At 46.8% G+C, this 22,679-nt stretch overlaps 1 protein-coding gene across 8 annotated transcripts; it reads right to left on the reverse strand.

The window, feature by feature from the left end:
- Positions 1-362: 362 nt before the first annotated feature.
- Positions 363-22,255, reverse strand: LOC144319600 (paired immunoglobulin-like type 2 receptor alpha). Of its 8 annotated transcripts, XR_013385377.1 has the most exons (7): positions 21,654-22,247; positions 20,941-21,330; positions 11,057-11,251; positions 7,436-7,466; positions 5,154-5,203; positions 4,918-5,033; positions 4,729-4,743 (listed from the first exon to the last, which is right to left on the reverse strand). XR_013385377.1 is itself a non-coding variant. In XM_077907957.1 (6 exons), exons 1-5 carry the CDS (start codon positions 21,712-21,714, stop codon positions 5,155-5,157), a joined length of 726 nt encoding a protein of 241 aa, XP_077764083.1. In that variant the 5' UTR covers positions 21,715-22,247; the 3' UTR covers positions 363-1,446; position 5,154. The 8 variants fall into 8 exon arrangements, 7 of the variants coding, with proteins under 7 accessions (XP_077764083.1, XP_077764080.1, XP_077764086.1 ...); XM_077907957.1 differs by lacking the exons at positions 4,729-4,743; positions 4,918-5,033 and adding an exon at positions 363-1,446; XM_077907959.1 differs by lacking the exons at positions 4,729-4,743; positions 4,918-5,033 and adding an exon at positions 4,364-4,579.
- Between the last annotated feature and the right edge of the window lie 424 nt (positions 22,256-22,679).

Consider the following 22,679-nt stretch of genomic DNA (forward strand, 5'->3'; position numbering starts at 1 on the left):
CGTGCATCGTTAGTAGTAATAATCATGCAAATTTGGTAGTTAGCAACTGCAATGGGGGGGCACTTTGGCCAATTGCTTATTTCTCCTAAGAGGAAGGCTTGCTGCAAGAAGGTGCAGGGCATAGAAGTAACACCTTAGTCATTTGACTTTCATCCATCTCTTCATTCAAGGAATGTTTAACACCTAGCAGCTGTGATTCAAGCGTTGTTCCAGGTCATGGGGACACAACAGCGAGCAAGCTAGACAAACTCCCTGTTCCTTATGAGATTACCTTCTACAGAGACAGAAAGACAAGTAGTAATAGTAAATAATTAGAGATTGTGTTTAGTGATATGAAAGAAGAGGGCAAGAAGGGCATAGAGTGTGGGAACGGGATGATGGCCTCTTTTATTTAAGGCAGTCAGGAAAAACCTTTGAGGAGATGATGTTTGATCAGGGAGCCAAAGGAGAAGAAAGCCAACTGTATGATGATCTAGCAGATGTGCCTTCCAGGCACAGGAACAGCAGGTATAAAGGTCCTGAGGCAGGACAGCTTGACCTGGTTGAGCAGCAAGAAGAGCTGGGGGTGGACTGCAGAATGCCAGAGAGGAAGGACAACAAATGGGGATGCAGAGTTTGGCCAGGCCATCATGGACTATAGTTAGGGGTTTGGATTTATACTGAGAAGGTTTTGGCTTTTTAAACAGACTAATGACTTGGTCTCATTTATGTTTTAAAGTAACTACTCTTGTTCTGTGTGGAGAAGAGATCAGAGTGGGGCAAGAATAGAATCAGCTGGACTGGTTAGGAAACTTGGGATCTTCCAGGCAAGAGAAATCAATGGCACCTGGTCTAGTCCTAGAAATCCTATTATGGCTCTGGTCCTCTTCACAACTGTGTCCCAGGCCTTCCATCCACAGAGTTCTGGGACCCACAGAAGCACTCAGGTGGGCCAGATGAAGGAGAGGAGCAAGTCTACCTTGTTGCAGATGATGAGCCTCCCTGAGTGGATGCCACAGGGCAGCGCTGGCTGGGGATTATTTCCTAAGTGTCCACAAAGCCCAGGTGGAGGTCACCAAAGGCAGCCCAATGGAGCTGTTTCCCCCAGAGAGTGAACAAGTAGCTGCCATACACAGACTTGTAGTTGGTATTGGCCATGTTGACCACAGAGTGCAGAGTTCCCAGGCCAACAGTGCAACCACAGCTGCCCAGATCCCTGCCAGTCACCAGATAAGGACAAATGGAGTGAAGGTGGCAATGTGGGCACCCAGCCTCAGAGCTACCATGGTGTGGAGGCCTTTGGCCAGGTTTTCCAGCTTCTGGGCCACGGAGTGCAGGGAAGCCACTGGTGTGTGGAGGGAGTTTAGGGGCTATGTGCCCACTAATGCAGCATTGTGCCCTGAATGGTCTCCATGGTCATCAGGGGCCCTGTCTGATATGTGGAGTGAAGATCCAATAGCTTCAGGGCTGTAGGGAGGAGAAGGAAGGGGCAGATGGGGTTATTAAGAACTATGTACTTTCAACTCGTATGAATAAAAAGTCCAGTCCTGACTTACTTTCCAGAACATGACCCTCTGCCCATGACTCAGGTCTGCTCATCTAGAGCAACACATCTCTGGCCACACTGATTGTCTACAGGATGGACAGGTCACCTAAACTAATCCAGGCTTGGCCAATCTTCAGGGTTTTGCTGGAGCTGATGGAAAAAAGTCTAGTTCTTTCCTGAAAAACTACATGGAGATGAATGGAAGTGTTGAGTCACTATATTTACATATATCACCATGTCTACACCTGAAACCAATACTACACTGTGTATGTTAGCTAACTGTAATTTAAATATAAACTTAAAAAACTGACTTGAGGGCGGCCCCGGGTGGCCCAGCGGTTTAGCTCCCGCCTTTGGCCCAGGGCCTGATCCTGGAGACCTGGAATGGAGTCCCACATCGGGCTCCCTGCATGGAGCCTGCTTCTCTCTCTGCCGTGTCTCTCTCTGCCTCTCTCTCTCTCTCTCTCCGTGTCTCTCATGAATAAATAAATAAAATCTTAAAAAAAACAACAACAACAACAACAAAAACCTGATGTGAGGGATCCCTGGGTGGCGCAGCGGTTTAGCGCCTGCCTTTGGCCCAGGGCGCGATCCTGGAGACCGAGGATCGAGTCCCACGTCGGGCTCCTGGTGCATGGAGCCTGCTTCTCCCTCTGCCTGTGTCTCTGCCTCTCTCTCTCTCTCTCTCTCTCTCTCTCTGTGCGACTATCATAAATAAATAAAAATTAAAAAAGAAAAAAAAAACCTGATGTGAGAGGATAGGTTATATGCCACCTTGTGAGAAGAGCCCATGGGCGCTGGGGCCAAGCAGGAGGCTGAGGCTAAGGCTGACCAGTAGGGGGCAGAAAAGAGCAGTGAAGAGAAACAGACCCCATGGCAGACAAGTTTGAGCTAGGAAAACCAGATCCACCCCTGCATACCTCAGTCACCTAATCACCCCCTTTGCTGTCTGAGCTACTCTGCATTTCCAGTCCCAACAAGAGGAGTCCTGGGTGGATACAAACACTGGTGGAAATGACTCATTAGGAGGCGGCGTGAACCCAGGGAAAGCAGTGTTAAAGGGTGGGCACAGAGTGATAGTACTCTTCAGAAAAGTGTCTCAGCTTGCCTTTTGTGTAAACTCTTGGGAAAACCTGACCCCTATGATTAGATACTTCTACTCACAAATATTCAGGGGCTCCATCCACACTACCGGCAGAATAACCCAAACTTTCTCTCCCAGCCCTAAGATAAACTCTGCTCCAGGTTGGCTGGACTGCCTGCTGCCTGCCCAACTCATGGCCTCCTCCCTCTCCCCCTCCTCCTCTTCATCACCCCGCTTTGATCCTGCTCTCTTCCCTCTTCTGTAGGGTCCCAACCATTCAGGCTCAACTCAGCTCATCTCCCACAGAAAAACCTCCTCTGAATTTTCCAGCCCTACTTTAAACTCTTGTAATGCGTTCTCTGTTATTCACTTAGCATTAGATATGGCTGGTGTTGGTGATCTCTTTGGAAATGTCCTCTTCCCACTGTGCCCTTTGAGAGGGCAGGAAGTAAGAAAAAATGCTTATCTGAATGCTCCAGAGCTTGGTGTTTTGTCTGTAAATGCCATGTAATAAATGCATGCTATTTTCTGATTTTTCTGGGCATCTGTTATCTGTGACCCAGCTCTGACTTCTTGCCCAGGACTTCAGTGTCTGTCCCTGCTCTTCCTCTGGAGAGGCTCCAGTGTCTCGTCCAAACTGCAAACACAGGGGTACCACTCAGAGCCTCCCCTGTTCCCCTTTTCCTATAGGAGGCTCTGGGTGTCTTGCCAGAGGGCTTTGGGGCCGGGATCCCAGGGTGGTATGAGAGTTGATGGATCAAAGCTGTAGAAGGGAGAAAAACTTAAGACTAAGTAACAAGCTCCCCAAAGCAAAGCCTCAGTAACCAGCTTGTCTGAGGACAAAGAAGCTAGGATGGCACCAAAGGGCCTGACCCCACCAGCTCATCTCGGGGTTTGTCCTGTGATGGGGACAGAAGGCTGGAAGTGTCTTCAGGAAGCTGGAAGTGTCCCTCCTGACGATGAAGCCTTCAGTGACCTGGATCTGGAGCAAATCCTGGAAGATGTTGGAAAAGAGCCAGAGCAGCTGGAGGAGCCGCAGTGTGGAGACGACCCCGGGGAGTTCACTTTGGCCTTCTTCGAGGAATAGCTTAGCTGTGTGCTCCTGCCTCCCTGCTGCTCTCTCACCCCCTTCCCTGTGAGCAGCAGAGAAAGCCCCTCAGAGGATCCCTGAGAAGCTGCTACATGTGGGGTTTGTTGATCGGCCACAGTCACAGCTGTGCAGTTTATGTGTTAATAAACAGGTTACTGCTTTAAGTAGTTTGTCTCTAACTACATGCTCTCCTTTGGCTTCCCTCCCTCTGCTCCGCTCCCTGTGGCACATCCCTGTTTCTGTGGGAGGCCTGCACAGTAAAGGAATCTGGGAAGGCAGGGACACCCGAGTTCTGGGAGGAGGCTGTCAAGATGGGCAGGTCTGGGTTCAGACCCGGGCTCAGCCTTAATAGGTGTGCGGCTTTGAGAAAAGCACTAACTTATAGATCTCTTCACGCCTCAGGTGATTGTGACCAGTCCAGGGTCAGGTGGTTGGAGATGCTTAAATGAGGTGGTGCACTTCACACGGTACATGCTGGTTCTGATGGTAGAGGAAGTAGAATGGGTAGATGGGGGGCAGACCCTGGCTTCTGGGCTGGCTACTAGCATTTGGGGTTTATTGTTCCCTGCCTGGAGGCAGTCCCGGAACTCCAGTGCTGGAGGAGGGATCTGGGGTGGGAGCTGTTTATTATAGTTCATTTTTGGCAAGAGGCAAAAGACAGAAGTTGAAGGTGCTATCAGTTTTTTCCTTAGATGCTTTTGGGCAAATTCAACGGGTTCTTTTATTCTTGTGGGCAGGGCTGGGAAGGTGGAGAGGGCACTGGAGCAGATGGCTCTGTTTCTCTGCAGTCCTTGGTGGCCTTCCACACCCCCTGACTTCTGAGTCTTCTGTGTCTGGCCAGAGTTGTTATCAGAAGCTGTGACCCGCTCTGCAGCTTAGCCTAAGGAGGTCATCCTTCAATCCCACCCATTAGGCCTTTAGGATAGAGTATAGGGTCTCCTCCTGGGGGCTCATCTTGGAAAGGGGGGGATGTGCTACTGGTGAGGAGGAACTGGAGAGGGTAAGGGAGGCATAGAGGATGCCGCCATTATCCTGGGCTTCGTCCTGGTGGAGAAGGCAGAAGGGGGTGAGACAGCGGAAGGGAAGCTGCCCCCAGCTTAGGAAGTAATCCCACACCTAGGTGCTCCACACCTAAGTGACCACAGTCCCTCTCTTCCCTCCATCCCACCTTCTCCAAACTTCTCTAGATTCCTTAAAGCTCTAGCTTGAGCTGCTTACCTTGGGGTTCAGTTTGGGGTCTTTGTTTTCCAAGAAAAAAATCAAGGCGTATGGGGGTCAGGTGGCGTGGTGGCCAAGGTAGAGAAATGGGCAGAGGCCTCCAGCAGTGAGGTCATCTGCTGAGTCAGGACCAGGGTCAGGCAGGAGGGATTGGTGGGGCACGTGTTTGAGCAGGGAGTGTATGGGGAAGGTCAGGCCAAGATGGACAGCAGGGAGTGATGGTGTTAAGAACTTACTTTAAATCCCAATGTTCTCATACTTCTCCTCAGTATTTTGGAGGGATCCCCTGTATAGGAAGAAGAAGGTGGGAAGTGTGTTAAGAGGCTGTGCAGAAGAGAGTTCAAACCTGTGTGGGGCTGGTTCTCTGTGTGGGGCCTCTGTGACCCCCTGACAGTCTCAGATGAGCTATGGTTTGAGACTCTCAGGAGGTCTCCCGGAAGGTTGAGAGTCAGTTTGCAGTGTAGCCAGTAGAGATCCCGAGGGCCCATTGAAGGCGGATGGTCCTGGAGAAGCAGACTTCTTGGAAGAGCCATGGAAAGGGTGAAGTCCTGTCTGCTGCGCAGTATTGGTACAGACTGGAGAATGAACACCAGCTCCACCCATCTCAGGTCTTCTGGTGGGTTCCCAGGTGAGAAGGGGACAGGGGAGTTGGAGAGAAGGAAAGAAGTTGAGATGGACTGGAGAGAAGAGGAGGTGGGAGGGTAAAGAGGAAGAAACCTCCAGAGAGAGGGAGGGAACGAGGGAGGCTAGGAGCTGAGGAGGGAAGTGGCTCAGAAAAGAGACGCACACTGGATATTTGCAAATGACGTATCAGATAAAGGGCTAGTTTCCAAGATCTATAAAGAACTTATTAAACTTAACATCAAAGAAACAAACAATCCAATCATGAAATGGGCAAAAGACATGCACAGAAATCTCACAGAGAAAGACATAGACATGGCCAACACGCACATGAGAAAATGCTCTGCATCACTTGCCATCAGGGAAATACAAATCAAAACCACAATGAGATACCACCTCACACCAGTCAAAATGGGGAAAATTAACAAGGCAGGAAACCACAAATGTTGGAGAGGATGCGGAGAAAAGGGAACCCTCTTACACTGTTGGTGGGAATGTGAGCTGGTGCAGCCACTCTGGAAAACTGTGTGGAGGTTTCTCAAAGAGTTAAAAATAGACCTGCCCTACGACCCAGCAATTGCACTGCTGGGGATTTACCCCAAAGATTCAGATGCAATGAAACGCCGGGACACCTGCACCCCGATGTTTCTAGCAGCAATGTCCACAATAGCCAAACTGTGGAAGGAGCCTCGGTGTCCATCGAAAGATGAATGGATAAAGGAGATGTGGTTTATGTATACAATGGAATATTACTCAGCCGTTAGAAACGACAAATACCCACCATTTGCTTCAACGTGGATGGAACTGGAGGGTATTATGCTGAGTGAAGTAGGTCAATTGGAGAAGGACAAACAGTGTATGTTCTCATTCATTTGGGGAATATAAATAATAGTGAAAGGGAATAGAGGGGAAGGGAGAAGAAATGTGTGGGAAATATCAGAAAGGGAGACAGAACATAGAGACTCCTAACTCTGGGAAACGAACTAGGGGTGGTGGAAGGGGAGGTGGGCGGGGGGTGGGGGTGAGTGGGTGTCGGGCACTGAGGGGGGCACTTGAGGGGATTAGCACTGGGTGTTATGCTGTATGTTGGCAAAGTGAACACCAATAAAAAATAAATTTATTATAAAAAATACTAAATATGATATGAAATAAAAGATATTAAGACAAAAAAGTAATAAAAAAATAAAAATAGATCTGCCCTATGACCCAGCAATTGCACTTCTGGGGATTTACCCCAAAGATTCAGATGCAATGAAATGCCGGGACACCTACACCCCGATGTTTATAGCAGCAATGTCCACAATAGCCAAACTGTGGAAGGAGCCTCGGTGTCCATCGAAAGATGAATGGATAAAGAAGATGTGGTTTATGTATACAATGGAATATTCCTCAGCCATTAGAAACGACAAATACCCACCATTTGCTTTGACGTGGTTGGAACTGGAGGGTATTATGCTGAGTGAAGTAAGTCAATCGAGAAGGACAAACATTATATGTTCTCATTCATTTGGGGAATGTAAAAAATAGTGAAAGGGAATAAAGGGGAAGGGAGAAAAAATGAGTGGGAAATATCAGAAAGGGAGACGGAACATGAAAGACTCCTAACTCTGGGAAATGAACTAGGGGTGGTGGAAGGGGAGGTAGGCGGGGGTGGGGGGAGTGGGGGTGACTGGGTGACAGGCACTGAGGTGTGGGCACTTGACGGGATGATCACTGGGTGTTATTCTATATGTTGGAAAATTGAACACCAATAAAAAATACATTTATATAAAAAAAAAGTATATGTAAAAAAAAAAAAAAAGAGACGCCCACTGGGAAAGGAGGAGGAGAGCAGTGACAGGTGCCCTGTGCTTTTCCCATGAGGAACTTCCTGTTTCCCAAGAGGACAAGCTCTCACCTGGCTACGGTTCTGGCTGTAGTCTGTAGACCTGTAGAGGAACAGCAGCGTGTCAGGGTGCCATCCATGGAGGGCATCTCTCCTCCCTGCCTTCCTGCTCTGTGTGCTCTGAGACCAACCCCTAGACCAACCCCGAGAGAGACCAGGGCAGTGGAGCAGCTCTGTTGGACCCACCTGGGACTCAGAGTGACACCTGCTGGACCCTGAGGCTGCTCAACCCTGTCCTCTGGTGTCCTCAACACCAAATCAGGAGAACAGCTCTTACCTGCACCTATTCTCTCTCTGTCTCTGTCTGTCTGTCTGTCTTTCTCTTTGTCAACTTTGCCTTTGCTTCCTTCCCCCTTCCTTGACTTCCCCAAGCATCCCTCAACCTTGCTCCTTCCACTGCTGAGGCCCTGCCCACCGATCCCTCTCCTTCCACCCTTGTCTCAGACTCACTGAACCCTCCTGCCCTGACACACTGGCTTTTTGTGATTTCCTGAGCGGCAGCTGTTTCTCTCCTGCTTTGTGAACCTCATGGCTGGGGCCTGGGTCTGCACTGTAGCCTGTTCCTCCCCACCCTCCCCCACTGAATCCCACCAGTCTCCCCACCGCCCTCTCCCCTCCTCATCCTCCTGTGTCTCTCTGCAGCATTTCCCAAGGACTGGCCCCTGGTTCACAGACATCCCCTCCACCACCCACCACCATCCCAGGAGGTCCCTATCATCCACGGAGACAACCCTCTGAACACATGGGACTCCATGTCCCCCAAACTCCACGGACTTCCACTCTGCCATACCCTGGACTTTTTTTTAAATCTCTGGGACTGAGAACTCCGAAAGATCAGCATCATCTTTATGCTACAACTTTGTTTCCTTCCAGCTTTTTCTTACCATCATCCTGCTTGCTATACCTGTGCTTTGACTCCCTGCCCCTGAACTCTTGCCCCTTAATAAGCCACTTTCTTTCAGACTATCCAAGCTCCCTGCTGACCCTCTACTGTCCACTTCTGCCCTCTTACTAGCTCCTTGACCTTCCATGTTCCCCTGTCCTTAGGCCACACTTAGCTGACACATCTCTCATTCTGGATGTGGCCTATGGCAGGGAATGCCATTTGCTTACCCAATATCCATTCATTTCTTCTTCCTTAGTTAGAGAACCTTGACTTTGTTTTGGGTGGCAGTGTGCTCCCCTGCTGATAGATGTGGACATCTGATGACATCCTAGCCAATAGGATTCAAGGGGAAGTTGTGGGTAGGATTTTCAGGAAGATTCTTTAAAAGGAGGACGGACAGATGCAGCATGGTTTTTTGTCTCTTCTTCCTCCCTCCTGTTTCCTGCCTAGATTCAGAAATAATGGCTGGAGTCTGAGCAGCCATCTTGGACCAGGAGGCAACCTTCAGGATAGAAGCCAGTAGTCAGGGCAGTGAGCAGGATGATAGAAGCTGGAGTGCCTGAGGACAGTGGCCTCTGCTGTCTGCCTCCTCATCCTTTTATATGAGGGGAAACAAGAAACTCTGTCTTGTTCAAGCTCTGTTACTTTTAGCCTCTGACACCAGCAGGTGAACATAACTTCTAACCAACAGATTCTAGAAGTTTCTAAAGCTGCATGGTTGAATACTGCTGGGGGAAATATGATCCTGTGCAGCGATGCTTTTACAGAGTTCTTAAATTCCACCTTCCATTTCCTCAGTGACTATCACATCTCTTCAACTCTGACCCTCATCCTCACTCTAGAGACAACCACTCTAGAGTGGTTTTTCCTCTGCGGAATGAAAAACTGTTTGTATAGGATTGAGTTTATCAATATTTTTATTCACGGCTTTCAGGTTTTATGTCATACTTAGGGAGGTCATGTCCACTCCATGGTTATGAGATGGTCTCACATGCTTTCTTCTAGTACTGGGATTATTTTCCCCCTTCATTTAACTCTTTGATTGATCTCCATGGAATTTATTTTGGTGCAAATTATGAAATAACATTAGTTTCTCAAATGGCTGCTCAACTGTTCCGGCACCATGTATTGAATGACTCACCTTCCCATTGGTGAGACATGCTACTTTCTAGCCTACTGAACTCTCATCTATATTTGGGTCTGTTTTCCTTCTGTCTGTATTTGGGGTATTTTCTTTGGGTCCATTGGTTTATCTGTGTATGACTATGATGGTATCAAATTGTTTTCATTATTGCAGCTTAATAATTATAAGTGCTAATGCTCATCATATAGTCCTTATTCTGTGCCAGGATCTATTCTCAATGTATTACATTTAATTGTCATGACAAACCCCAGAGTAAGTACTATTATTATTCTCATTTTAGAATGAGATGAGTGAGCTGAGGCACAGAGTCATACTACCATGGCACCAGAGTTTACTCTGCCAGGATTTGACTGCAGGCAGTCCAGATTCTATGCTCTTCACCTCTGTGCTTTAATATCTGTTAGGGCTAATCTCCTCTCATTGAAAATTTTCTTGGAGGAATTTCAGATCGTTACTGGAGGGTGTTGGGGTGTGACTAATTAATGCGTCTAGCCCTGTCCTCTGTTTTAGCTATAGATGCATATATCCAAATTTCTGATGAACAAGTCTAGTCAGGTGCCACACAGGCAACTCTAACCTATCCCAAACTAAAGAACCATCATTCTCCCCCAAACATGGCCTTTGACCTCCTGTGTTCTCTAATTTGCTTGATGGTTTCACTGTGGACTCATTCACCCAAGTTCTTCCCACTCCCTCAGCTCTACACCAATCTAATCACCAAGTCTTACTGGTTTTCCCTTGTTGGCTGTTCCAGGGTCTGGCTCTCTCCCTCCATCCACTGCATTAGACTGGCCCCACCTGCCCACCTCCCGCCCCTGCACCGCAGACTGATGTGTCTGCAAGGTAAAGCTGAGATTGCCATTTCCCTGCTTCATGTTGCCTCTGGAATCAGAAGCTCCTGGGTGTGACTTACAAGGTTCTCTTCTCCCATCTCCAGCCTCCACAGCACTGAGCTACTTATAGTTCCCACACCGATTTCCTGTGCCTGCATAGTCAGTGACCTCTTCACCACACTCACCATCTGCCTGGGTAATTCTCTTATGTTCTTTGAGACTTTTGCAGGGTCGCTTCCTATGGGAAGTCCTCCCTGATTCCCCTCCTTTCTTCCATCTTACCACAGCTCTTTCCATATGAGCCAGTCACTCCCTCCACCACGGAGTTCCTTGAAAGCAGGACCTATGCTTTATTTACATTTATAATCTCCAATTACAAGCCAGACCTTGGGAAATAGTCCCTCAACCAGTGCTTGTTGAGCCGAGCCAACTTCCTGTCCCTCTGCTCTTTTCTTACTCTTCCCAGAAACCTTCCCCTCCCCATGAACCAAAAGATAAAGATTGATGAGAAATGTTTAAATCAAGATGCAAAAACTAGAAAATGATGAGATCAGTGGAGAGAGATTGGTCTGGAGCAGTGGTTCTAGAAGTTGATCACACAGATATCACTTGAGTAGACCTTTAAAAAATGCAGATTCCCAAACCCAGACCTCAAGCCCAGGTGGGATCTGTATTTTTTAAATGCAGAATAACCTAGGGTCATTCTGATGTAGGTGCTTTTGAGAAACAATTGGGAAGGTTGGGGGGTGGGGTGGCCCAGAACCACTTACCTTTGCTTGTCTTCCACCTGAGGTAGAGTGTCAGTCCCAAAATTGCAGTTTTGAGCACAGCAATGGTCAGTGCCACCTTGACCACAGCTTCCACACTCAAGGGTAAAGACACTGAGGTCCTATTCCCCTCCAAGACACTGAGTCCAGTGGTGATGGTGACAGTGCTGGTGGGGCCCTTGGTGGTTGTCTTGGGAGCTGAGAAGACACGAGAATTTAGCAGATTCTCCCCTATAGGACTGGAGGTTTCTGGATGAAACTGTCATCCAGAATCCTAGTTTGGGGAATATTGGGGATGAGGAGTAACTCTCTGAGGCTCTCACACAGGGAGACGGTAATGAATCCACATCATCCAGCCTAAATCCTGACTCTACTTCTGATCAGTGGTGTTACTTCAGAACCTCATTTCAAAAAAAAAAAAAAAAAAAAAAAAAAAGAACCTCATTTCATTGCTGACAAATACGGATCACTAAATCACAGGAAGAAAAGATGTTTCTTACTGTGGTAAAATATAGGTAACAACATTGACCACTTTAACCATATGTAAGTATACAGTTAAGTGGCATTGCAATTATTCATGCTGTTGTACAACCATCACCACTATCCTTCTGTAGAACCTTTTCATTTTCCCAAACTGAAACTGTCCCCATTCAGCAGTCACTACCTACCCCCTCACCTCCTCCCGCCAAGCCACTAGCACCCACTGTTCTACGGAGGCTGCTTTTATTTTTTTATTTTTTTAAAGATATTATTTATTTGAGAGAGAGAGTAAGAGAGAGACAGAGCACAAGCAGGGGTAGGGGCAGAGGGAGAGGGAAAAGCAGACTCCCCACTGAGCAGGGAGCCTGACACGGGGCTTGATCCCAGGGGCTTGATCCCAGGACCCTAGGATCACGACCTGAGCTGAAGGCAGATGCTTAACTGACTGAGCTATCCAGGTGTCCAGAGAGGTTGCTTTTATTTTATTTATTTACTTATTTTAAATATTTTATTTATTTATTCATGAGAAACATACACACACACAGAGGCACAGACAGAGGGAGAAGCAGGCTCCATGCAGGGAGCCCGACGTGGGACTCGATTCCGGGTCTCCAGGACCATGCCCTGGGCCAAAGGCGGTGCTAAACCACTGAGCCACCCTGGCTGCCCCAGGGGCTGCTTTTAGACAGCAGGCTTAAGCAATGGAAACTTGATCAAGGCACAAGAGCCACAGCACCTTGCTGGCTGAACACCGACAGGCCCATCAGGGGACCCACCTCAGAATATCCACAGGCCCAAACTGACCAAAGGGCTACTTACTACTAGGCACAGTTACCAAAGAAAGGAAAATACTCTACATCCTCCTCACCTTACCCCTTTAAAAACAGCCCTGCAGGGCACCTGGGGGGCTCAGTGGTTGAGCCCTTGCCTTCTGCTCAGGGTGTGATCCTGAGGTTCTGGGATAGAGTCCTACATCAGGCTCCCCACAGGGAGCCTGCTTCTCCCTCTGCCTATGTCTCTGCCTCTCTCTCTGTCTCTCATGAGTAAATAAATAAAATCTTGAAAGAAAGAAAGAAAGAAAGAAAGAAAGAAAGAAAGAAAGAAAGAAAGAAAGAAAGAAAGAAAGAAAATAGCCCCCAACCACTGCCTCCTTGCAGAAAGCCTCTCCTGTGCTATCTTGCCCTCTCCTTCCTTGTGATGTATTCAATAAACTTCTAACTTCTTTGTTCTGCCTCTGGGGAATTCTTTGGCCAAGGGTGCCACGGACTTCCACTGGATCATAGCCCCACATCTGGGGGCTCCTCCATCCAATCAGGACAGATACCACATGTTCTACTCTGTCTCTATGAATTTGACTGCTCTAGGGACCTCTTATAAATGCAATCAAGTAGGATTGTCCTTTTTCAGGATTGTTCCAATATATGGGAAAACATCTGTAAAGTATGTCTAGTGTATATCAAAATGTATTTTTAAGGTTAAATTAATATTTAAGTCCTACAAACAGATTATACCTTCTTTTAATGGATCATGAAAAAATTGATCAAATACTCAGCCACAAGAAAAAATCCTATCTGCATAAAATCTTCAGGTTAGTGTGGACCAAACTTACTGTCCACTCTTATTGCAAAGGAATAATGAAAAGTGTAAATACCATCCCTTATTTGAGACTTTAAAAGTTTTAAGCTTAATCAAAGAAAAATATATATGCTGTCATGCCAGATAAAATTAAAATGATATTAATGCACATTAAACACTACAGTATTAAACACTTTATTTTTTTAAGGATTTTATGTATTTATTCATGAGACAGAGAGAGAGAGAGGAAGAGACATAGGTGGAGGAAGAAGGAGGCTCCCTTCCAGGGATCCTGATGCAGGACTTGATCCCAGGACCCTGGGATCACAACCTGAGCCAAAGACAGATGCTCAACCACTAAGCCAGCCAGGCACCCCAACTCTTTCATTATTTTAAATATGAAGAAGTGATTAAATGAATAAAATAGTTTCCAAAGACAAAGTACCAAACACAGAGAGAGCTGGCCTTAAGGAAATTCAGATGAAAAATGTAATGAAAGCCTATGTAGGAGTAAATTTATGGGAAACAGGATAGTATGAGGTGTCATGAATGCGGGCAGTGGTTATTTAGGGAAAAAACAGACAAGGAAACAGATGACATTCTTGCAAACCTAACAATGAAAAATTATTGAAATCATGAGTTAGTCTATGCTCCACTATAGGTTGATACATCTCAAAGCCTCTGGGAAGTAGATGATTTTTATGAAACAAAAATGTTAAAAATAAGTTTAAGAAATAATAAACTCATGGGTAGAAAGAAGAAGTTGAGAACACTATTAACTCCTTTTTTATAAAGATTCTATACTCAGGAGGTTTTATGGGTAAAGTCTTGTAAAAAGTCAAGGAACAGATAATTCCCAAACAGAAGGTTTCAGAACATAGAGAAATATAGAACGCTATGCAAATCTTAATCACTCATAAAAGGAGAACCCTAATACTAATCTTCATAAATTATTTTATTTTATTATTTACTTACTTCGTTAGGGAGCAGGGAGGAGGGGCAGAAAGAGAAGGAGAGAGAGAATCTTAAGCAGACTCCAGGCTCAGTGAGAAGCCCTAGTCAGGGCTTGATTTCACTACCTTGAGATCATGATCTGAGCCAAAAATCAAGAGTAGGTGGCTTAACTGTCTGAGCAACTCAGACACCTCCTAATCTCCACAACTTAAAAAAATGCAGATGAAAATAAGAGGCCATTGGGGGTTTCATCTGCTTGTTTGTTTTTACTGATCCCAGTGGAGGGACAGACCCAGTATTGGCCCTACAGAAATACAGATAGGTTGGCATTGCATTTCAGAATATCTATCAATATGCAAAATACCCTGCATGTCCTTTGACCCAGTGTTTATAGTGCCAGGAATTTATTCTATGGAAATTCTGGGCAAGTCTTCAAAGGCCTGTGTTTAAGGGTGTTCTTTGCAGCTTTCTGATGTGGCAACAACCTAAATGTCTTTATTTGTTATTTTTTAAATTTACATTAAAATTTTTTAAACGTAAATTAAATTTGCCAACATATAACACCCAAGTGCTCCTCACATCACGTGCCCTCCTTAAAGCCCGTCACCCAGTTGAATGTCTTTAAATAGGAGACTAAGTAGATTATGATACATTACTGCAATGGGACCCCATGCAGCTCTTTTTAAAAAGGCATAACTATATATTTACTGAAATCGAACAATACTTCAGAATTAACTTGTTTGCTTTTTCTTGTGTGTTCTTTCCACACTCAGGTGCAACTGGTATTGTTGTGGGCATTTTGGTTTTGTTTTCTGTTTTAGCTGTTGTTCCTCAGTGACTAGATTAGCACCTGACATGTAGTAGGTATTCTTTTTTTTTTTTAATTTATTTTTTATTGGTGTTCAATTTACTAACATACAGAATAACCCCCAGTGCCCGTCACCCATTCACTCCCACCCCCCGCCCTCCTCCCCTTCCACCACCCCTAGTTCGTTTCCCAGAGTTAGCAGTCTTTACGTTCTGTCTCCCTTTCTGATATTTCCCACACATTTCTTCCCCCTTCCCTTATATTCCCTTTCACTATTATTTATATTCCCCAAATGAATGAGAACATATAATGTTTGTCCTTCTCCGACTGGCTTACTTCACTCAGCATAATACCCTCCAGTTCCATCCACGTTGAAGCAAATGGTGGGTATTTGTCATTTCTAATAGCTGAGTAATATTCCATTGTATACATAAACCACATCTTCTTTATCCATTCATCTTTCGTTGGACACCGAGGCTCCTTCCACAGTTTGGCTATCGTGGCCATTGCTGCTATAAACATCAGGGTGCAGGTGTCCCGGCGTTTCATTGCATTTGTCTCTTTGGGATTTGTAAATCCCCAACAGTGCAATTGCTGGGTCGTAGGGCAGGTATATTTTTAACTGTTTGAGGAACCTCCACACAGTTTTCCAGAGTGGCTGCACCAGTTCACATTCCCACCAACAGTGTATGAGGGTTCCCTTTTCTCCGCATCCTCTCCAACATTGGTTGTTTCCTGTCTTGTTAATTTTCCCCATTCTCACTGGTGTGAGGTGGTATCTCATCGTGGTTTTGATTTGTATTTCCCTGATGGCAAGTGATGCAGAGCATTTTCTCATGTGTGTTGGCCATGTCTATGTCTTCCTCTGTGAGATTTCTGTTCATGTCTTTTGCCCATTTCATGATTGGATTGTTTGTTTCTTTGGTGTTGAGTTTGATAAGTTCTTTATAGATCTTGGAAACTAGCCCTTTATCTGATATGTCATTTGCAAATATCTTCTCCCATTCTGTAGGTTGTCTTTGAGTTTTGTTGACTGTATCCCTTGCTGTGCAAAAGCTTCTTATCTTGATGAAGTCCCAATAGTTCATTTTTGCTTTTGTTTCTTTTGCCTTCATGGATGTATCTTGCAAGAAGTTACTATGGCCAAGTTCAAAAAGGGTGTTGCCTGTGTTCTTCTCTAGGATTTTGATGGAATCTTGTCTCACATTTAGATCTTTCATCCATTTTGAGTTTATCTTTGTGTATGGTGAAAGAGAGTGGTCTAGTTTCATTCTTCTGCATGTGGATGTCCAATTTTCCCAGCACCATTTATTGAAGAGACTGTCTTTCTTCCAATGGATAGTCTTTCCTCCTTTATCGAATATTAGTTGCCCATAAAGTTCAGGGTCCACTTCTGGATTCTCTATTCTGTTCCACTGATCTATGTGTCTGTTTTTGTGCCAGTACCACACTGTCTTGATGACCACAGCTTTGTAGTACAACCTGAAATCTGGCATTGTGATGCCCCCTGTAGTAAGTATTCAATCAATATTTGTTGAATGAATGAATGGAAGAACTATCTCTTAGAATTTCAAGGCATTCAATCAATCAACCATTGTCTTCCAGCTTTCTCTGTTGCCATGGAGACTGCCAAAGCCATTCTGATTCCCAAAGCGCCTGTGGCCTGTTTCTTTCCTCCTTGGAAATTTGTTGGATCTTCTTTTTATCCTTGGCGTTTTGAAATGATGTGCCCCAAATATAGCTCTTCTTAAATTTTTATCCATTTCTTGGGGCTCCTTTGTTCTGGAAAGTTTCTAGAGTTATTTGGTCCATGGCCTTCTCTCTTCTCTGTTTCTGGAACTCCTATTATTCCGAGGCTGGAGCTCTTGGACCAATCCTCACAACAGAAGTTTACTCTCTCATAGTCCTGGAGGCCAGAGGTCAGAGAGCAAGGTGTTACTGGGGGTGTGGGGGGGTGCTCTGGGGGAGAGAAACTGCCTTCTCTTTTGTGGCAAGTCTCCCTCTGACTCCCTCTTAGAAGGAGGCTCACATTTGCTTTTAGGGTCCACTTAGCAAATCCCAGATGACCTCCTCACCTTGGAAGTCCCCACTGAGTCACATCTGTTACCATGTAAGGTAACATTCCCAGGTTCTGGGGGCTGGGAAATGGACACAGCTTTGCAGGGGCCACTATCCAACCCGCTACAGCTTCCAGATCCATGACTCTGCCTACTGAGCCATTTTTGTCAAGTTGATCTTGCAATTCTTTTATTGGATTGCCATTATAGCTTAAATTCCCAAGAGCTCCTTGTTTGTTTGGAAAGCTCCCTCTGTTGCTCCATGCTTGTGCTTTCTTAACTTTCTGAAGATGGTAGTCATCTGAGTTTTTACTTTCCCTCCATTGTTTTGGTTTCTTCTAGATACTGCCTCTCAGCAAAACCCCTCATTTGTTTTGCTGTCTCATGGGGGAAGGAGTCCTTAAGTGTTTAATGGAATCATAGTTTAAAATAGCATCTCTAGTCTCAGGCATCCCAGGCACAGCAGAGGCGAGGGGTCAATCCTTAGAGCTGGGAGATTCCACAGGAGGTCTAGACCCCATCTCCTTGCCCCATGGTGTCCAGTGTACAGAAAGCCACGCTGAGTGGAAGCTGTGTGTGTGGTCTGGGAAAAAGTGCTGGTCAGCTGGTTGGCTGTAGGATCTGTTAGGATTTCTAGATCCTTTTGGGGCCCATCAGATAGATTTTTCAAGGGAAGAATCTCCTGATTTCTTGCCCTTGATGGGGTGGAGGATATCAGTTGGGTTGTCAGAGTCTTGGAAGACATCTAAGAGGGGTAAGGCATGTAGGGTCTCATAGTTCACCAAATCTCTAGTTTTTAGGACTGAACCCTTGCTCCCGGGTATGCCTGGGGTCCTGCTGCCAGAGTCCCTCTAGTCCATCCTTTCTGGAAAGCAAATCTCCAGTCTCTGCTGAGTGGAGAGGGAGCATAGAGGATTCCTTGCTTCTTAAGAGTCTCACTTGGTCCTCCAACTTTCTGATCCCCTTTCACCTCCACTGGCAAGGGTTCTGGGTCGTCCTTCCTGAACCATCAAGTGGTATTGCAGTGTAAAAATTGCCTTTCTTCTGGATCTCCCTATTGCAGGCTTAATGCTAAGCTCCCCTGGTCTCCTAGGCCAGCTGCATTAGTCTGTGTGTTTCCAGCTTTCCAAATATCATTTTTGACACATGGCTCACATATTTTTTGTCCTTGTGGATTTTGTCTTAAAAATTCTCTTTGCTGGGCAGCCCTGAGGGCGCAGCGGTTTAGCGCTGCCTGCAGCCCAGGGTGTGATCCTGGAGACCCTCGATGGAGTCCCACGTCCGGCTCTCTGCATGGATCCTGCTTCTGTTCTCGCCTGTGTCTCTGCCTCTCTCTCTCTCTCTCTCTGAATAAATAAATAAAATCTTTAAAAAAATTATCTTTGCTGTCATTTTAGAAGAATTTGGTAGACAGGGGAGGTCAACATGCATATAACCTACCATTTGGCCATAATTTCTGCAATATTTTCTAGTGAAAATTATAAAAAACTAACATTCAAAAAATAATGTTGCAGGGGCGCCTGGGTGGCACAGTCAGTTAGGTGTTGGACTCTTGGTTTCAGCTCAGGGTATGATCTCAGGGGTTGTGGGATCAAACACCACGTTGGACTCTGTGTTCAATGCAGGAGTCTGCTTAGTACTCCCCCTCTCTCTCTGGCCCTCCCCCTCCCCATGCTATCTTTCTCTAAGGTAAATAAATCTTAAAAAAATAATGTTGCATATTAATAATAAAAATAAAGAATTTAGAGAAAGGATCTTGTGAGATATTTATATGGTCTTTAGAAGAACACTTGCAAGGTTACTGAGGGGTGTAAAATAGAAGCCATTCCTGGGTGGGAAGATTGGACATTACACTGATTTCTGTTCTGTCAATTGTTTTATAGGTTTAATGCATTTTTTTTCTTTTGCAATTCTGATTTTTAAAAAACTCATAGGTGAGGGATGCCTGGGTGAATCAGTTGGTTAAGCATCTGCCTTTGGCTCAGGTCATGATCCCAGGGTTCTGGGATCAAGTTCTGCCTCTTTTGCCTCTGACCCTACTCCTGCTCGTGCACACACCGGTGCTCCCTCTCTCGCAAACAAATAAAATCTTAAAAAAATAAAAATTAAAAATACCCATAGGTATTTTCTTCAGAACTTGGCAAACTTATTCTAATATTTATGTGAAACAATAGGCCAAAGGAATAATAAGGTTTTTGAGGAAGCAACATGGTTCTGATGGACATAGTCTTATCAGCCACTGAAACATGACCAAGTCCATAAATGCAGTTGGGATGATTGATTCATTTCTTGGTAAAAAGATCAATTTGTGTATGATCTGTATGTAAAAAGAAAAAAAGAAAACACCTGTATGTAAAAAACATTATTATGCCAATCACAAACTTCTCAGTTCTATTTGCTGCAAACAGTCCTTTGGGGTGATGTCTTTACATGGTGGCCTTCACTTGTGTAAAACATTTCTTTTTCTTACTTTCCTGTATTTTTTTTTTTTTTTACAAAAGATCTCAGCATGATATCCAATTAATTGTATTAATTGAAAAAAATTAATTTATTGATGAAAAACTCATAGTGAATGTGTCTGAAACTGAGGAAGGAGAAAAGGACTAAGGAAGGAGGAAGAGGGCTCTGAGGAGAGGCAAAACCTCCCCATAAAGGCCATTTAAGGGAAAGTGGAGGAGGTGCCAGAAATGTAAATCTAAGGCTGTTTTGCCTTATTTAGGTTGTGAGCTACTTCCCATTTGCTCTAAAACCAGCACCAGGGTCGAATGGGGCAGCGGTTACCAGGTTGGGGACACGGAGGGTGTCCTTCCCGCCAGGAGCAGTGATGGGCTGTTTAGAATTGCCAGCAATAGTGGTTGTAAAAAGCAAACCTATGATTTTCAGTTATTAAGGAATTATCTACAGACAGTGCACCCCCAGGGTCTGCTCCTGTGAGGTGCCCTCTCCATACTGCTCTGGACACACACTTGGCTCAAGTTCCCACGGCCCACTAAGTAACAGGAAGATTTATTCACGTAACACATCCCATTATTCGGTAAAACATAGGTCAGGACAACAGTATGGTCAGGTCAGCTGGTGAGGCTGAGCAGCTACTGGCTAAGGGTGGAGGCTCTGGGGTTAAACTGGGTTCAAGTCCTGCCTGCACCACAACTGTGGCTTTGGGCAGCTGTTTAGGCTCTTTGAGCCTCAGTTTCCCTATCTGTCACAGGAAGACAACAGCAGTACCTACCGTTGTTGTGGATTGTGGGGAAGGTTAACTAGGGTGATGCATAGCAAGTTGCCAACCCAACACAGAGCACAGCAAGCGGGAGCTGCCATATTTCTGCAGCAGATGAGCCTCTCAGCAGCCAAGACAGACTGGAGGAGCCAGATTAGAGTGGACAGTGGGGACAGTAAGGCAGAGGAGGGGATGGGGCTGGGGCAGGGAGCTCATGGGCCAGGTTCCGAGGAGCAGAACAGGAGAAGGAAGTGGGGGGACTAGGAAAACAGGTAATGGGGTGTTGGTTGCCAGGGGACCAGGGCTCTCGGGTCATCATCGGGTACCTGCTATGTGCTGGACTGAGCCCATGGTGTGGGCAGACATGAGACTCCGGGCTGGTTGGGGCTGCAAATAGGGACACAGGACAGAGGGAAGGCAGCCCACATCCTGAAGAAGTTGACCTGGATGGCATGGAGTGAGGGTAGGAAGGCAGGGCTGAAGCCTCAGGTTGGAGCAGGAAGGGAGGGTAACTGGGGGGCCCAGGAGGTCCTGAGGCTGGGGGAGAGGGGGTGGAGCCTGGATCTGGAGGGGGCAGTAAGGGGGATTGGCAAGGAGGTCAGCCCAGTTTGGGGAGATGGAGGAGAAAGAGTAAAGTTGGCAGAGGCCTGGGGAGGAGGTGGGTGTGGGGAGAGGAGTTTTGAGAAGAGGCGAGCCGGTAGATTGGGGCCTGGTCCAGGCCTGGGGGGATGAAGGCAGCATGGCCTGTAAAAGCCCCAACAGGGTGGGCATGAGGCTGCTGGGGCAGCAGACTCACCGAGGTAGATGGTGAGTTTGGTCCCCAGGATGGACTGCCACAACTGCAAGCCAAATCTTTGTGTCTTCAATTGGACCCGGCAAAAATACATATTCTCATCCTCCTCCCGCAGGTTCAATATCTGCAGGAAGCCAGACTTCTGACCCTCTGGCAAGTTCAGGATGATCCGGTCCTTGTAATCCTCATGGACGAAATGCCTAGTACTGTTGTAGATGACCTCCCCATGGAAATGTGTCCGTCTCAAGGCTATACTCACTCTGGGATCCTTGGCTAATGCCCCACAGTAATAGAAGATGAAATTGATGTGGACGGTGCCACCCTTGGGGGCGGAGAGGTGCTCTGGTTGGTCTATCCTATAATCCATTTTTGGAACACATCTTGCTGAGTTACCTGGAAAAGGGAGGAGAGGAGAGACTTTGAAGCCACTGAGAGAGATGAAGAAGATAACCCCAGCCCTTCTGTCACCCTCACCCACGGGCAGTAGTGTGACAGATGGCAGGACTGGCCCTCTGGTCTGGGTGTCCCCCTCGCCAGGCTTAGAGTAGGGAGGAGGGTTGGGGCTGACCTAGCGCTATGGGACCAGCCTGTTGCTTGTTGGGATTGGGAGGCCTGGCTAGCTACCCCAGCAGACCCTTCCTCCAGCTGCCCAGCCATTGCCCTGCCTGGGGACTCCCTGGGCCTCCGGGCAGAGCCACAGTGTCCCGGACACTCACCAGCCTGCAGAGTAGTCAGCAGCAGCAGCAGCAGCAGAGGCAGCAGCAAGGACAGACCCATTGCCTCACTCTCCTCCCAGGAGAGAAGACAAGCAGCTCTGTCCAGACCAGAGGGGAGGCCCGAGGAGGTGTCTTCTTGGGGAATCAAGAGGCACCTGGAGAACGTGGATCAGTCTCTTTTAGAAGAGCAGGGGTGGGTGAATGTCTTCCCCTGATTCACCCGGCCTCAGAGTAACGAGTACTTCCTTTATCAATCTGGTTTCTTCTTTTCCTATATTGCAAAAGTGCTTCCTCGTGGTCAGTGCACAGAGAGCCATGACAGAGGCCCCCAGCCTCTACCTTCAGCTGAGGGTCATGGTTCTGACCTTGGCCATATGTGGCCTCTCCTCTTCCACCTTGACCTTGCTACTGCTAGCACCTCTACGTCTCCTTAGGAGTCAGTTTGACTGACTGTATCTCTAGCTCTCCTTTTCTTGGCTCTGGTGTCTTCTGGCCTCTGTCTGTCATCCCAGGTGAAGGAGTGGCAGCAGGACGAGGTCTGGTTCTTCTACGAGAGGACAGGCAGCCGTGAGTCTCTGCCCAACTATAGCCCCCTAGAGAGAAGGAGGAGGGAACTACTGGTGGTCAGATGCCCTCCACCTCCAGCCCCAGCACCAGGAATATCCAGCATGTTCTTGACCTTCTTCCTCTAGGCAGGGGCTCCCCTGCAGCCCTCTGCCGGACTCAGGCCTACCAGGTCCCTTCCCTCCCCTGGTCAGCTCCCTTTGTGCAGTCTCATACCCTCCCTGGGGTTAAGAGGTGAGGGGGGTGCCTTCTGGAGGCCACTCCTTGACCCCCAGGATGCAAGACTGGATCTGGAGGTCCCTCTGTCCCCTACTCTACAGATGAGACCAAGGGCTCAGAGAAGCCCTGCCCCAGATCGCATGACTCTCAGGTGGTAGGACCAGGACTCAAACTCCAGTCTCATTGAGTTCACAGAGTGTTCTGCTCCTTTTGGATGCTTCTGCCTGGTTGTACCACAAGACC

This window comes from Canis aureus, chromosome 8, assembly GCF_053574225.1.
Source record: "Canis aureus isolate CA01 chromosome 8, VMU_Caureus_v.1.0, whole genome shotgun sequence".
In the NCBI taxonomy this organism is placed as follows: Eukaryota; Metazoa; Chordata; class Mammalia; order Carnivora; family Canidae; genus Canis; species Canis aureus.